This window comes from Limanda limanda, chromosome 19, assembly GCF_963576545.1.
Source record: "Limanda limanda chromosome 19, fLimLim1.1, whole genome shotgun sequence".
Lineage (NCBI taxonomy): Eukaryota > Metazoa > Chordata > Actinopteri > Pleuronectiformes > Pleuronectidae > Limanda > Limanda limanda.
The window spans coordinates 639,830-655,391 of NC_083654.1; the positions used below are offsets into that span (position 1 = coordinate 639,830).

The following is a 15,562-nucleotide window of genomic DNA, read 5'->3' on the forward strand; positions in this document are numbered from 1 at the left end:
ATAGGAGTGATCCATTGAATCAATGAAATAACTTTTCGAGACCGCTTTCGTATGCACAAGGAAAATGCATTGGAGATAATTACTTTGCTTGAGCCTAGACTTTCCTCTCTGTCTCAAAGAGGAAGGCCTGTGTCCAATCAACTGCAAGTTCGGATCACTTTGAGGTTCTTGGCATGTGGAATCTTTCATCGTGAAACTAGTGATTTGTGTGGTGTCAGTGAACCAACTGTATGTAGAATAGTTCACAAAGTCTGCAGTGCCATTTGTGAACTGAGGAGTCTTTACATCAAGTTCCCTGATGCTGCTGGGCAAGCCAACTATAAAGTGCAATTCTATGAATATGGGCACTTCCCAGGAGTGATTGGCTGTATAGACGGATGTCATGTTCCCATCAAGTGTCCATCAACTCCTGATGCAGAGGAATACAGGAATCGTAAGAACTGTTTTTCAATCAATGTTCAGGGTGTATGCACTCCTAATTTGGATTTCAAACATTGTTGCCCGTTGGAAAGGTGCAACCCATGATTCAAGGATTTTTCTCAACTCTTCATTGTGTGCACAATTTGAGAGAGGACAACATAGTGGACTACTACTTGGTGATAGTGGATATGGTCAGGGTAACTATTTATTCACACCACATCTAAATCCCACAACAGCTGAGCAGCAAAGGTACAACAGAGCTCATATCCGTACTAGAGGGATGATCGAGCGTAGGTTTGGAGTATGGAAAACTCGATTCCAGTGCTTACGAAATACGCTTTGTTTCAAGCCAAGAAGATGCTGCAAAGTGATCATTGCTACAGCTGTGCTGCACAACTACCTGAAGCAGCATGGCTGTCCTGATCTGCCAATGGAAGATCAGGATGATGCAGATGTGCCCATGGTGGCAGAGGCAGCCAATGACCAGCGAGGACTTGCACACGGAGCTGCTTTCACAGTGCAGCACTTCAGCATTTAAATATGGAATGTATTCATTATGGTATAGTTTTGCTTGCATACTGTTTCTGTACAAAATTACAATAATGTAGCAAAATCAAACGAGTGAACCAAGGCTGGTTAAAATGTAGTTTGTGATGATTAATACTCACTCACACTCACATGCCAAATGACAATACATTTATTTTTATTTTTCACAATTCCTCATATTCACCATGGCTACTGGTATGCAGAATTCTTTTTGGAGCATAGCCCTCTCTCCCAATTTCATATCCAGTTCAACCTCTAGGATTCTCATTTTCATTTCATGTTCTTCTTTTGCATATTCAATTTTACGCTCATGAAATTCTCTGGCTAACTTTTCATGCATAGTTATCTTTTTTGGTCTCTGTTGGATGGTAGCAGCTTCATCTCCCAAGGGTGCCATAGCAGATGTGGAGGGTTCAGGCTCGTTGTGAACTGGCTCTTGATTGGTTTCCTCTGGAAAAAAAGACCACTCTTCCAAACTCAAATCAACTAATATGGTCCTGTAACCAATTTACTTCCTAAGGTATATTTACCATTTGTGCTCAGTTCTCCATGTTCACTGTCCAAATGGTCATTGTCTGGTATACCATCCAGAGGTTGCTGGTGCTCTATTATACCAGACAGCAAGTCACCCAATTCATCACATGTGTCCTTTATTGGTGGTCCACCACCTGTAATAAATCGCTCTCTTCAGCTTGCTGCATTCTCTTTTTTTAATCCCAGTTTAATGTTCTTCCATAGAACCTATGAAGGCAGATATCATTCATTAGTTTTCTTTTTGATATCACAAAAATAGTAATATGGGAAATCTGAAATACTGGTACTGATAAGGCATAATAAAAATAAGTTTGTCTCCTGATAATTTAGGTCATGGTGGAGAAATGATTTTATTTTATATTTCTTTCCCCCTCACATATAGGTATGGATTTTCCTTTGTGCAACATATCTTACTCTACCACCATGTTTAACATGCATATGCCCCTTTAAAATAGGTTACTATCCTTTTAAACAGGATATTCATTCAATGTGAATGCTACAAGCAGCAGGAGTATTATATTTGGGTAGGCCATAAATAAGCAGGGTATAGGCAACAGGAAACAAACACATATTTTTGTGCCTAATAATGAAGATTAACTTACCTGCAGTTGTTGTACTGTTCTTGTGGTGACATCTTCATTTGCATTGAATTCATTGCCAATTGCAGTCCAAGCACTTATTTTCTTCTGTTCAATAGCAGCAGTATGGATTTTGCTTTCAATGACTGGATGGTTCGATACAATTAGTTTTAGTAGTGTTTTTTCATGCTCACTATAATTTTTGGAGCGAATTCTCTTTGCCTCTGCCATTGTGTTGTCTCAAAATTCACTGCAACAATGGTGTTTCATACTCCATTTCAGGTTTTCATGAGCACAATTGGACCAACAGCCTGTGCTTCCACTTAGTCTAATGAGGCTTGAACCAGGTGTTCTCATTAAGCTTACTCCAGGACTCCATAGTCTCAGACTAACTAAGCCAAATTTATGCCATGTTCATGCAAGCCACTTAAATAGCCAGGATTATCTAATCTGATTTAGGCCTACTCCAGTCTTGATTTAAGCCCTGTCTCCGAAACCGGCCCATAATGTATTGAGCTCAGTCTAACCAATGAGTTGCACATTTACAATCTGTAGGTTTTCATAATTAGTTATTGTTTAACATTGTTATTTTTACAGTATTGAATTACAGAATTTATATTACAGTACAACAGTCAACTGAAAACATATAAGAGGGACATTTTACAATCTACAAACACAAGGCGGCTGTGGCTCAGGGGTTAGAGCGGTCGTCCTCTAACCAGAAGGTCGGCGGTTCTGCAACTTTTATTTATTAGGGCCCGAGCACCGGAAGGTGAGAGGCCCTATTGAAATTGTAAGGATTTTTATTATTATTTTTATTTCCCTTTCGGGGGCTTTTTGAGGGTCTAGACATGCTCAAAAAGTTATGAAACTTGGCAGGAAATTCAAGGTCTGCGGATATTTTAGTATTCTGGAGTAATTTGAAATGGGCGTGGCAAAATGGCTCAACAGCGCCAGCCCCTAGGTTTCCACATAACCGATTTTCACCAAAATCGGGCAAGAGGTGTATCGTGACTAATCATGAAAAAAAGTCTCAAGGGGCATTATGAAAAACGCAACAGGAAGCCCGCCATTTTGGATTTAGTGGCCATTTTGGTGATTTTTACTTGAATGTACTTGTCCCAGGGCTTTCATCAGATCAACTTCAAATTCAGATGAGTGTCATCACAACAAGATGGAGAAAAAAACTGACTTAAAAAATCAACTTTTCGTCACACCGTGTGACCGTGGCGTGGCTTCAAAGTTTGATTAAACGCCATCAAAACACGAGGTTCTGTATCTCAGACATATTTGGACCAATCGATTCCAAACTATACACATAAGACCATGGTCGCGGCCTGATGATATCTACACTGAAATCATGACTTAATATCACAGCGCCCCCTGGTGGCAACAGGAAATGTCTTTTTTTTTGCATGTCTTACACTTGGATGTATTTCTCCTCATCCACTGACCTCAACCATGTCAAACTCTATCAAATGGGTCTCAAGACATTGATAATGAAGATATAAGATTACTGTGACTTTTCGTCAAACACAGTATTATTGGCGTGGCATCAAAGTTCATCAGCTCGCCGTGAAACACGAAATTGCTGTAACTTCCGTGTTCATGTTTCCATCTCACTCAAACTACATGTGTGTGTTAACATCCCCCCCCTGAAGATATTCATATGGTTTTAAGAAATGGGCGTGGCAAAAAAACTGACTAGCGCCCCCTAAAGGTCGGCCCCGGCACTACGATTGGCCGACATGTACAAAAATTGAGTATGGCATGTGTCTTTTCATAACAAACAAATAAGTCTCTTGGATCGATATGTTAGACCAAACAGGAAGTCCGCCATTTTGGATTTAGTGGCCATTTTGACCATATTCCACATACTTGTCCCAGGGCTTTCATCAGTTCATCTTTAAATTCAGATGAGTGTCATCACAACAAGATGGAGATAAAAAATGATTTAGGGATTGTTTTTTCGTCACACCGTGTGACCGTGGCGTTGCGTCAAAGTTCATCAACTCGCCGTGAAACACGAAATGCTGTAACTTCAGTGTTCATGGTTCTACCTCACTCAAACTACATGTGTGTATTAACAGCCCCCCCCCTGAAGATATTCATATGGTTTTAAGGCCGTGTGACCGTGGCGTCGAAGTTTGATTAAACGCCATCAAAACACGAGGTTCTGTATCTCTGACATATATTGTCCAATCAAGTCCAAACTAGACATGTAAGACAAGAGCCCCGGCGTGATGACATGTACACAGAAATCATGACTTTAAATCATAGCGCCCCCTGGTGGCTACAGGAAGTGAAGCGTTTATTGTCCAATTGAGTCCAAACTAGACATGTAAGACTAGAGTCCCAGCCTGATGACATCTACACAGAAATCATGACTTTAAATCACAGCGCCCCCTGGTGGCTACAGGAAGTGAAGCGTTTATTGTCCAATTGAGTCCAAACTAGACATGTAAGACTAGAGTCCCAGCCTGATGACATCTACACAGAAATCATGACTTTAAATCACAGCGCCCCCTGGTGGCTACAGGAAGTGAATTTTTTATCCTTGCCACAGAGAGGAAAATGCATCCAACGCGGAGACGTGCGCTTGGTCATCGACCGCTCTCTCCCCCGACTGCAACAGGCTTCAACGTGCAGGTGCTCGGGCCCGCAAGTGCTACAACGTAGCCCTAGTTTATATTGTTTTTCCTCATTTTGATTATTTCCCTTTCTTTTTATTTTATATGAATGTGGAGTTTTTATTAATTTAGCAAGGATTGAAAGGTCATTGGTAAAAATAGTTTGTTTTTTAGGTTTAGTAGAGAGCTTTACCCGGAGGATATGCTGTTTGAGTAGGTGGACAGTTCATTATTCTTTTGTAGAGTTTAATGTGACTGCTCCCCGTCTGATCTACAAGGAGAGAGCTGCTCTTCCACAGCAGTCATAAGCAGCATTGATCATTAACCATGCAGGGCAGTATGACAGGTACCAGGGAGTCAGGGAGAGGTGAGGGAAAGATGAGTTACTCGACTTTGGACTGTGTAAAGTCAGAATTTATGTAGTTTATTTCTGTCAACTGTTTAAGCAGCTCTGAGATGAGAGAACAACCTGTGCAGCTCCCAGGTAATTTCAGACTGCGTTCACTTTAAGTATTTTGAATAAGTTTTAAAAAATCTCTGTCCGTTCTAACAAGCCTGAAATAGTAATACAAATAACAGTAATAATAGCTTTATTTGTATAGCACAAAGTGCTAGTCTGATGTCTTGGCACATTGTTCCTAAGGTACCATCACTGCAAACATTCTATCTTCTTTGGTTTTCAGCCTTGATTTTGGAATGGCTAGCAATGCTTTACCAGAGGATCTCAGGCTGTGTCCTTTCTCGTAGCGAGATAAAAGGTCTGAGATGGGGCGTTAATATCTCATCTGGTACAGCTGCCGCCCCATCACCCGTAGCAACCCGTAAGATTTAACTTTGTGCAACTGCTCCGTGTCATCACTGGGTGAAATGCTCATCTTGAGCGTTGCTTATCATTATATTTATGTATTAGTAAGGGATAACCTATAGTTAAAAATAAAACATAAGTAGCTTTTGGTGCAATGGTTGTAGCGAATGGTGGCAGCATGCATGATCAATAAAAACAAGGATCAGAACATAGTTTTAACATATTAATCAAAGGGTCTACATTATAGCTTTTCCAGATTTTTCAAAAGCATCTCACAGTCACCCTATAAATATATTATATTGTATTTCACAGCTAAATCCCTAAAAAGCCTAATTAAAAGTAGAATCGTTGAGAGTATGAGCCGTGTAGATAAATGGTGAGATGATCTTAATATGGTGGCGAGGCAGCAAAATGGACAGGAACGAGAAAGAGACTGGCAGTGAATCTGCAATGACCACCATAAATCACCTAATTATGAACATGCATGGTTTAAGTAGCAACATCAGTCACAGCACGGCCTGCCTTTGTGCCATCTATCTGCCACATTTTCATCTTCTATTTGTCATCCTGCCTGTGCATTTGCAGAAATTATTGATGTCCCCAACTGGGACTCTCATCCCTCTTCCAGTACACAGTCAGTGTTTTTGTTCCTTATGCTCTTCGAAGTTTAGCACTGCTGGCAACTTCACAAAAAAAAATAAACGCACACATCCTCCTTTTCCACCAACCTAGATATAACGCTTCGAGGCTCAAACAGCTAGAGTAGGATACAACAGTCATATGTGTTACAATGTACTCTACTTCTGTATTGATCAGTAGAAGAAATAAACGCTTAATAGACCTTCAAGCAGATATGCAGGGGTTTAAGGATCTCTTGCGAGTCGGAACTCAAGGCACACTAAGTTAGAACAAGAGGCCAAGACCATCACAGATCGAGGTGGAAATATGTGATTTGTTTGTGTGGATGGATGGGCTGAGATGCCTTCCAAAACAATGCCAGGATTTACTCCAGGATTGAACTACAAGGGCCTGGGTGTCTTCAAGTGACTATTAGTACGTTCAATGCAAAACAATGAAAACAGGCATATATCTTTTTCATAAACAGGATAGTAGCCTAAGCAACAGAGGCAAGGAAATACAACATGGGGACTGCCTGGGCATTTCGCAAGACCTTTTCTGCAAATTTGCAAATGCAATAACACAACGCTTACCACCAGTAATCGTATAGAAGCTAACTTTCACTGCAGTAACATGAGAGCTGCCCTACATAGTGCACATTTTATTGTAACGGTTTTCTCTTAAATTCGTGTGTTGTGTATATTGTTGTCGGCAAAGTGAGAATAAGCATATTTGTGTGGTTGGTGATTGTTTCTCAGCCATGATGTTGGTAAAGCTCAGTCAGACGTTGTCGCTGACGGCTGGTTCAGAAATGGAAGCATTGGATTCATTCAAACTGCATTAAAATCTATAAGTGCAGCCAAGGGAGCAATATTTTTCTATTATCTGCCTCGTGAACTACTGTCAGATCAAAATGACAGTTTTAGCAAGTTTGACAACATTTTACTTCGTAAATGTTCCCTACTGCACCTTTGAGCTAATCATTGATCATAATAATATTACATTTTCTATGGATATCTATGGATTCTATGTCCACGTAACAACAAATAGCAACACTCAGACAGGCTTGCTTCAGTGTCTGTCAACCTTTTCTCAGGCAAAGGTGGAGGCTGCGCAAACAATACTCATTACGTTTCAGAAATGCCTCTTGAAAACAACATTACACTATAATCATAAAATTTTTATTCCATTGTTCATCCTTGTTAAAACAGTATTATCGAGAAATTTAGTTAAGACATGATTCAGGTTTTTACTGTCTACAGAGCTAACCACTTGGTCAAGACCAATATATAGTCCTGTGCATCTTCCAGTCCCACAATAACAATAAAAACTTAGTTTTAACCAAAAAATTTGTTAAAAAAAACACTTGAGTGTTTTACTCAGGAACGGATGTGTTGTAAATATTTACTTTACACATTTGATGACTTGACATTAAACCTGTGGGGAAAGATGATTTTCACTGTCACTATTTTACTGTGAACTGTATGAAACATGCGGCGACTCCAACGCTTTAGAATAGCAGCATGTCTCGAGCAGGCAGTGTGGCCACTGTAACGTGTAAACGCATGTAAAGCAAGACGTTCCCTGGCGCTTACATAGCCAGTGTGGCGCGGGCACTTGCATGTAAAGATGAAGGAGATCTGTCTTCAAGTATTTTTGAGTGTTACTCTGTTCAACCACTTCATATTTACAAGTTTACTCTATTGAATATGATAAAAATGCGGTCAGCCACAGAATGTGCCCAGTTGCTACTGCACTGTTGTGTTTTGATATGTTTTCCCTGAGACACTCAGCAGGGTGTCAGGAGGCCACACAGCTCAAAGCTTGTCAGTGTACCTGACTGCCTCCACTCACTGTTTGCTGTCTAAAATGAACCTTTAAACTTCTTCATCTGTCCGATAAAGCATGTTAACAACGTTGAAGCTGCTCCATATCAGCAGCAGAGAGACTTTCTTGTGGTTGGATGCAGGCAGACTTGCAGTCCTGGTCGGGGAGATAACCCCAGTAGCCCCTTGTGCTTTGGTCACTGTGTCCCCACATCTATCAGGTCTCCCTGCGGTGACGCTCCCTCTGTGCTACAGGCAGAGGGAGCATGCTCAGATTAGAGCTTCCTCGGGGGAAAACTTTGTCTGTTTAGTGTCACACTTGGTCCCTATGAGATAAGTTTTCTAATTAACCCGCATGGCAGCAATGCACCTGAGATGCAGTGAGAATAAACAGACTATCTGCTGCTGCTTTTCACCTGCCACATACAGCAGGTTCCCCTCTCCACACAACTCTGCTGTAAGGGAACTTTACAGACTCTTTATTTTGACTGTACAAACTGTGCTAACAGTCAATAAGTGTCACTTGATTCTTGTTGAATCTTTATATATCAGTAACTTCTACACTTACCTGAGCAACACCAGCTTATAATTTCACTTTTCTTCCTCGGGTGTAATTAATGATGAAGGATAAAGTTTGTTCTTTCAGCCGCACAAACTCTTCCTATTTCTGATCGAATGAGCAAACTACTTGCTGAGCTGTCATTGGTTCATACTTTTCAAAAATGGATAAACAGTGGTAGCTATTTCTGAATTGTTTCTCCCAAGCTATCCATGGAAATCCGGCTAGTGACCATTGATTTTCATTGTGGGATAAAATGATTCCACTACATGGGGATTGATAATTCTTAAAAGCATTAGGACTGCTCCACAAAATAGTAAAATCAATGTACATAGTCAGTAGTGAGTGAGTTTGGACAGAGCCCCAGACACATCTGAAGGATAATAAAGCAAACAGGATGCACTAGACCACAGGGAGTGTCAGAATAGGCTGCTGAATACTGAATTTTTAATACATTTCACGTAATTTATCACTGATATTGCTGTTCATATTGCTGTTCATGGCTGTTTAATGAAAATGTTAATGAAACTGTATTTTTGTTTGTTTTGTTAGAAACTAAACACTCCAGCTGTTCTGAAAGCCCCAAAAGAGAGGAAACCCAGCAAGAAGGAGGGAGGAACCCCAGGGAAGTCATCCAGCATGCCAGCAATACTCTACAGGTGAACATACAGCGTCTAGAGAGACATGCCAGGGCATAGGCAGATTTAACAATGATGATTAAATGATAAAGTAATGACAGTGAAAACCAGGGTGTACTTGTTTAATGTGCTGGCTTTGTAGAATATCATGAAATGCCCTGGGCAGAAACAACATGCTTCATTGCACATGTCCGTTGTTGGGCCTAATCCTCAAAACATTCTTCAATTCAAAAATTTCCTAAAAACCCACCAATGCAGTTCACATGAAGGGCCTGACCTCCACCAACACAAAACTTACACACATCTGAGTGAGAAATATTTGTGAAAAAATAACTGGTATTGTGTAATATAGGATTTTAATAATAATATAATATAATATAGAGTGAGCAAATCTGCGGTTTAAGAATGTGTGAGTTTGAAATTACCGCTTGTGTTTTTGTATATAGTAAGACAAAAACATGCTTTCTCAGATGCACATTTTATTATTAAATGATGGATTGTACCTCAGCATCTGACCTCATGTGCTCCTGCAGCTGTGGCATCTGTAAGAAGAACCAGGACCAACATCTGCTGGTGCTATGTGACACCTGTAAGCTTTACTACCACCTGGGCTGCCTGGAGCCACCACTTACACGCATGCCCAAGAAGACCAAGAACAGCTACTGGTGAGACATTAAAATACACTTTGCACAGATTTTAATCAAGGAATCCACAGGAAATAACATGGTCTTTACATTATGTGAGCTTAAAACTCGCCATTGAAAATGTTGTAGTGTAAATTGTCATTAGCTGAGAAGTTTCAACGTATTAAAGTGTTCTTCGCTCTGTACAGACCAGAAAAAACACTCTAAGCTTGAGGTAACTGCGGCATAAACCAGTCTGCTCTAGGAAGCCATTTGTGAAGGTTACGATTCCACAGAAGCAACATTTGCATATTAATGTGGTGCTCCGGGAGGCAGAGGATGTCATGATTGAACATGACAGTGAAAACGTCACAGTGAATATCAGAGGGACAGGGCAGGTAGGGGCAGGGCCACTGTATGTAAGCTGTGGTTGTGTTTTTTTTTACACAAAAGCTTTAACACAACATACTAATTGAAGAACATAAAGCAATAGATATACGGTTCACAACATATACATTTTAGACAGTTAAACACTTTGTTCTTCAGCCCTAGTTTCACTCAATTCAGTTTGAAATGAAATAATAGATAATACATTAAAGTGACAAGTCTCAGCTTTCATTTGAGAAAGTTTACATCAATATGGAAATACCTTGGTTCAAAGGTAGTGTCACACATAATGGCGATCATTCATATTTCATACTTGGTGTAAATTCCTCTGGGTTCAGTAAGGTCTTGTCCATATTCACTCCTCAGCCCTACCAATTGGCCCTCCCCCTTAGTTTTGTGCGTGGCCGTGAAGGGTTAGAGTTGTCCCGTTTCTCCATGTGATGTAGGGGTGGTGGCCATCTCGCCGTTCAAACAACCCTTAAACCGGTGTGTATTCAGAACCCCCCCTAGAAATGAAGAGATAGAAAGAAATACCTTGTAAACCTTACCTTGTAAATGTAAGTATGAAATCTTTCGAAATAACCACACATTTTTTTTGAAACCCTGAAGAATATCTTATTTTAATCCAGTAGCAATGGAAATGTCATTGAATCTCTCTGACAAAGGTTACAGAAAAAACGCAATTCACGCTGTCAAAACGAGCATGCAAACAGTCTGAGTTAGAGCAACGTGTGTAACTCCCGTGTCCCGTATATATGAATTAAAAAGAAAAAATACTCCTTTAATCATGTTATAACGTTTTTAATACTGGGCAGAAATTTCTATGGACAGGAAAACTTTTCAGTGAAATAACTGATGTAAATACGCTGACTGACTGTGTATTGATCAATAGATCAATCGTTGTCACATGTTTCAGTATAATAATGTTGGTTGATATTGGTTGTTACTATAATAACGTTGGTTGATATTGTTTGTCACTGTCATAATGTTGGTTGGCTGCTGATTATGTAGCGAGCGATGGCCTTATTATTGGGGGAAGATTAACTCGCCCTGTCCCCTGTGGGTTTGTGTGGACACTCCTAGCGAAGGGCAATTCATATCTAAGGGTAGGGCCAAGGCAGAGGAATTGGGACAGGGCCTAACTGTCTAAAGACATCGGTCGTCAGCAGACACATACCTGGTGATTGTCTCAGTTTCACTGCAGCCTTCTTCAGCTCTAGCGGTCTATTGTTTTGATGTGAAAATAAAAAAAGAATTCTTCTGACAGTTCGAGTCACAGAGCACTTTCATTATGTGAGTGTGAACAGGGTTTGATTCTCATTCTCCGTCAGATTGGAGCCGTAATTTATCATGACGTTAGAGTTTGTTTATTCATATTAATCCTGACATTTGAGGCCAGGCAGTGGCAGTAGGATTATCAGGTGATGGATGCGGAGATGGGAGAAATGTTAGAGGCTCTACTCTCGATTACAGTTCCTTATCTTGAGAGGATATTTGGTGATGAAAAAGGAAGAAGCATTTCCTCTTACTCTTGTAAATTGAAGAAATGCAGAGATCACTCTGCAGTTACATGTCAGGATGTGGTTGTGAGTGTGTAGCATAGTTTGTTTGTGCATGGACTAAGTCACTTGCTTTCAGAAGAAAATGAGCACAAAGCTCTTTTCATTTATTAGAAACAATTGTAAATATTTGATGCGTGGATGCCAGAATAATAAGTAATTATAGAATTGAGACTGTGCCGTTATGGCACACAAACAGAGGAGGCAGAATCTTATTGTAAGGCAATGCTCATTCCCGGGTCTCACTTTGACTCAATGCAGTAAATATCAGTATTATCTGGTTGTGTGGTTTGTGTATGGGCAAGGACCTCCGATAAGGTTTGTTTATAGTTTCCAAAGGGTAAAACAAATCCAGGAGGTGAGGATGTTTATCTCCATTTCTCTTCACCTTGTGGATGAAATGTGATGGGATGTGTGATCCATCGTTGGCACTAAATCACAATGACGACTCCCATCTCCTCTCAAAATATACTACAGTTTCCAAAAAGGTTTCAGGATTTGACCTTCGGATTTAAACTAGAACTTTAACTTCAAGTACCCTTACAATGCAGTGTACTCCAACTCTCCTCCAATAAATTCTACCTGGATGAATTTTATAAACTTTTTTAGAAAGATTCCACTTTACTTTATGATTTATGAGAATTAATCTGTTGATCTTAATTATATACACTTTGTATTAAGGCTATTACAAATGGACTTAAAGGCCTTCACAGTTAACCCAGGATTAGTTCCTGGTACTGTTCGTCAACCAGAAATCATTATTCTTCACTGACAGCAACAACATCACTGTTCCTCCTCCTCATCAGTTGGTCATTAAGAAGAGAAATCCCTGCTCCTACATTTCACTATTGCTGCTCCTCATTCTTAGTATTTTCTGTAACAAAGCAACCTTCTGTAGAGTAGACAATCTGCTTCCCCTTTACAATGGCATGCACATGACAGTGTATGTGTAACTGTATGTTTCTGAATGGACAGCGCTTATTCCTGATAGGTGGCCTAAGGGGATAGTTCATCGAAAAATTTAAATTCACTCATTATCTACTTACCACTATGCTGATGGAGACTGCATAGCTGTTTACCCCTGACACTCCACACGTTTGTTGTGGACTCAAACTCTTCACCCTCCATTGGCATAGTGATGAGTAGATAATGAATGAATTTTCATTTTTGGGTGAACTATACCTTCAAGCGCTTGTCTGGATGAAGATTGCTTTCATTTTAATTATCCCAGGTTTACTGAAGTGTTTCCCCTAAATAATCTAGACTGTAGAAGCCTACCATATTTAAATTTGTCCCGCCAGAGTTTCAAAACATTTATACACTTCTCATAATAACAGATAATAATAATAACAATGTGTGCAGAAGGTGTAGTAAGTGTGCAGCACTATTTGCTGTTATGCCACTGCATGCTCACGATACCAGATACTTGTGTTATGGTCCATAACGTTTTTAATGTCCAAGCAGTCAGTCAGACCTTATATTTTCAGAGGACAGTGTTAAGTATTTACAAGAACATTTTACGACATTAGCTGCTCTCTTCCTTCTCCTCAGGCAATGCTCCGAGTGTGACCAGGCCAGCAGTGATGAGGCCGATATTGCCATGGAGACGCTACCTGATGGCACCAAGAGGTCCAGGAGACAGATCAAAGGACCAATCAAATTCATCCCACAGGAGATGTCGCCAGAGCCCAAGAAACAACAAGTGAGAAATGTTAAATGTTATCAGCAGAAACAAATTTCTTAAAGAAAACCTGTTGTTTTTTTAACTAAAAAGTTATGCATGCAAGTTAGCATCCTCTAATCCAGTGGTTCTCAAATGGGGGTACGTGTACCCCTGGGGGTACTTGAAGGTACTCCAGGGGGTACGTGAGATTTTTTTGAAATATATTTAAAATAAGCATCCATTCAAAAATCTTTTAAAAATTGTTATTTATTAAATATTCAATGAAATATAAGTGTAAGTTCATGAATTTAATTTTATATTCAGTAGGCTATTCAAATTTCATTATCCTAAAAACCCAGAGTACCCCCATACCGATGGTTTGACCCAACCTGGCACACGCCACCTGTCATCACGTGTCATTACTGCCGCCTTGAAAACTCGAGTCGGGGTTGAAGCGCAGCAGCAGTGCCGCTGAAACACGGAGGGACAAGTGCCAAAGAAGGCGAAACCGGAGCCGGCAAAATTCCTTCAGTATTCACAAGAAGGTTGAAACTCTAACTGATGTTTTCAGGTTTATTTGAAACTTCCCTAAACAGCACTGTGAGAGCGTGTGTCTCTTCGGAGCGTCGCTAAAACATCACACTGTTCTGTTGTGAAGTTACAGATTCATAACAGGAAGTCTGCGTCTCCACCGGAACACTTTCAAAATAAAAGCATGTATTACAAAACCGGAAATGAAATTGTCTGACCTTAAAGCGAGCAAATATTTCACAATAAAAGAACAGAAAGACACTTCAACAATATTAACAATGACATAGATTTGGTTATTAACACTTTGTGTTCTTTCTGTGGGGTGAGATTAGCCAACAGTGGCATGAAGCCAGCAAATCTTCAGTGGTATCTCCAGACAAAACATGAAAGTCATGTTGGTGAGCCACCTGAGTTTTTCAAGAGGAAACTTTCTGAATTCAGGTCATCTCAAGACACGATGCGAAAAGCCTCTCCAAAGCAAATGGAAACAAGCTACCTGTCACTTATCAGGAAAAACTCCTGGAAGTGTGATCTGACCGTGGCCTCCAGGTGAAGTTTGCCACATCCACACTCACACAGTTCTGGGTGTGTGAAGCAGGAGCACCCTGACCTGGGACAGAAAGATTTGGAGCAACTGCTACCCTTTTCCTTCACATATTTATGTGAGGCCTCCTTCTCTGCAATGACTGTGATCAAAACAAAGCAAAGAAACAGACTGTGCCTGGAGAAGAGCTTGATCACAGCAGTTGCTTCCCTGCCACCAAGGCTGACAAAGATCCTCAGTGAAGCATAAGCACAAGTTTCTCACTAAAATGTAAATGGAAAAGCACTCACTCAGTTCAATGGAACAATGTGATCACCAGTGTTGACAGTTTGTAAATTTAAGATCAGTATTTTTTTCGATCCTTAAAGAAGACATTTTTACTTTTATTTAAAATTAAGTTAATGATTTTCTTGTTTCTGAAGAAGTGTTTATCTATAGTTAAGTTCATGAGTTCAGTTTGAGAACATATCTTTATTATGATCCCAAAAGAGGTCACTTTCAGTTGATAATAATTTGTATGTGCACAAATCTATATTTATAATTGAGATAATTATTTAGTTATATAAGTCTAGTTATTTTTATAACATTTTATTTCCAAATAGTTCAAGAGAGACCACTACAAATGAGCAATGTTATGGACATTGATGGAGTTTTAAATTTGAAAGTGTCTAGTTACAAGGTTTATTAAAATCAGACACTAATGGCACAGCACTGTGTATTACACCTTTCTTTCAACCAAAAATGCTTTGCGCTGGTAAGGGGGTACTCGGCAGAATTTTTTCAAAGGGGGTACATCACTGAAAAAAGGTTGAGAACCACTGCTCTAATCTAATCAGAGTTTTACTGATGAAACTATTTTCTAACTTATCGATATTTATTGATTTCCAATAATTAACTTGAGTTCTCATTAGTCTCAGTCTTTTCTTAAGGTTATCACAAATATACACAAGGTGGTAGTTGTTCCCCAGAGCTCAAAATCAACATTTGTAAGCTTTTGTTGCAGAAGGCAGTTTGGAGGCATATACAAGTCAGTAACACACAATCTCTAAAACTAAACAAAATCTAGAAAACTTTTGTATTACCTTTTGAGGGAGGGTCGGC

At 39.8% G+C, this 15,562-nt stretch overlaps 1 protein-coding gene across 2 annotated transcripts in view; it reads left to right on the forward strand.

Moving 5' to 3' along the window:
- phf14 (PHD finger protein 14) overlaps nucleotides 1-15,562 on the forward strand; it is an 84,541-nt gene that overhangs the window by 24,112 nt on the left and 44,867 nt on the right. For both annotated transcript variants that reach the window (XM_061093211.1, XM_061093212.1), the window contains exons 12-14: nucleotides 9,069-9,175; nucleotides 9,688-9,819; nucleotides 13,275-13,425. In XM_061093211.1, the coding sequence (XP_060949194.1) occupies nucleotides 9,069-9,175; nucleotides 9,688-9,819; nucleotides 13,275-13,425 (390 nt within the window). The remainder of the gene's footprint in view (nucleotides 1-9,068; nucleotides 9,176-9,687; nucleotides 9,820-13,274; nucleotides 13,426-15,562) is intronic.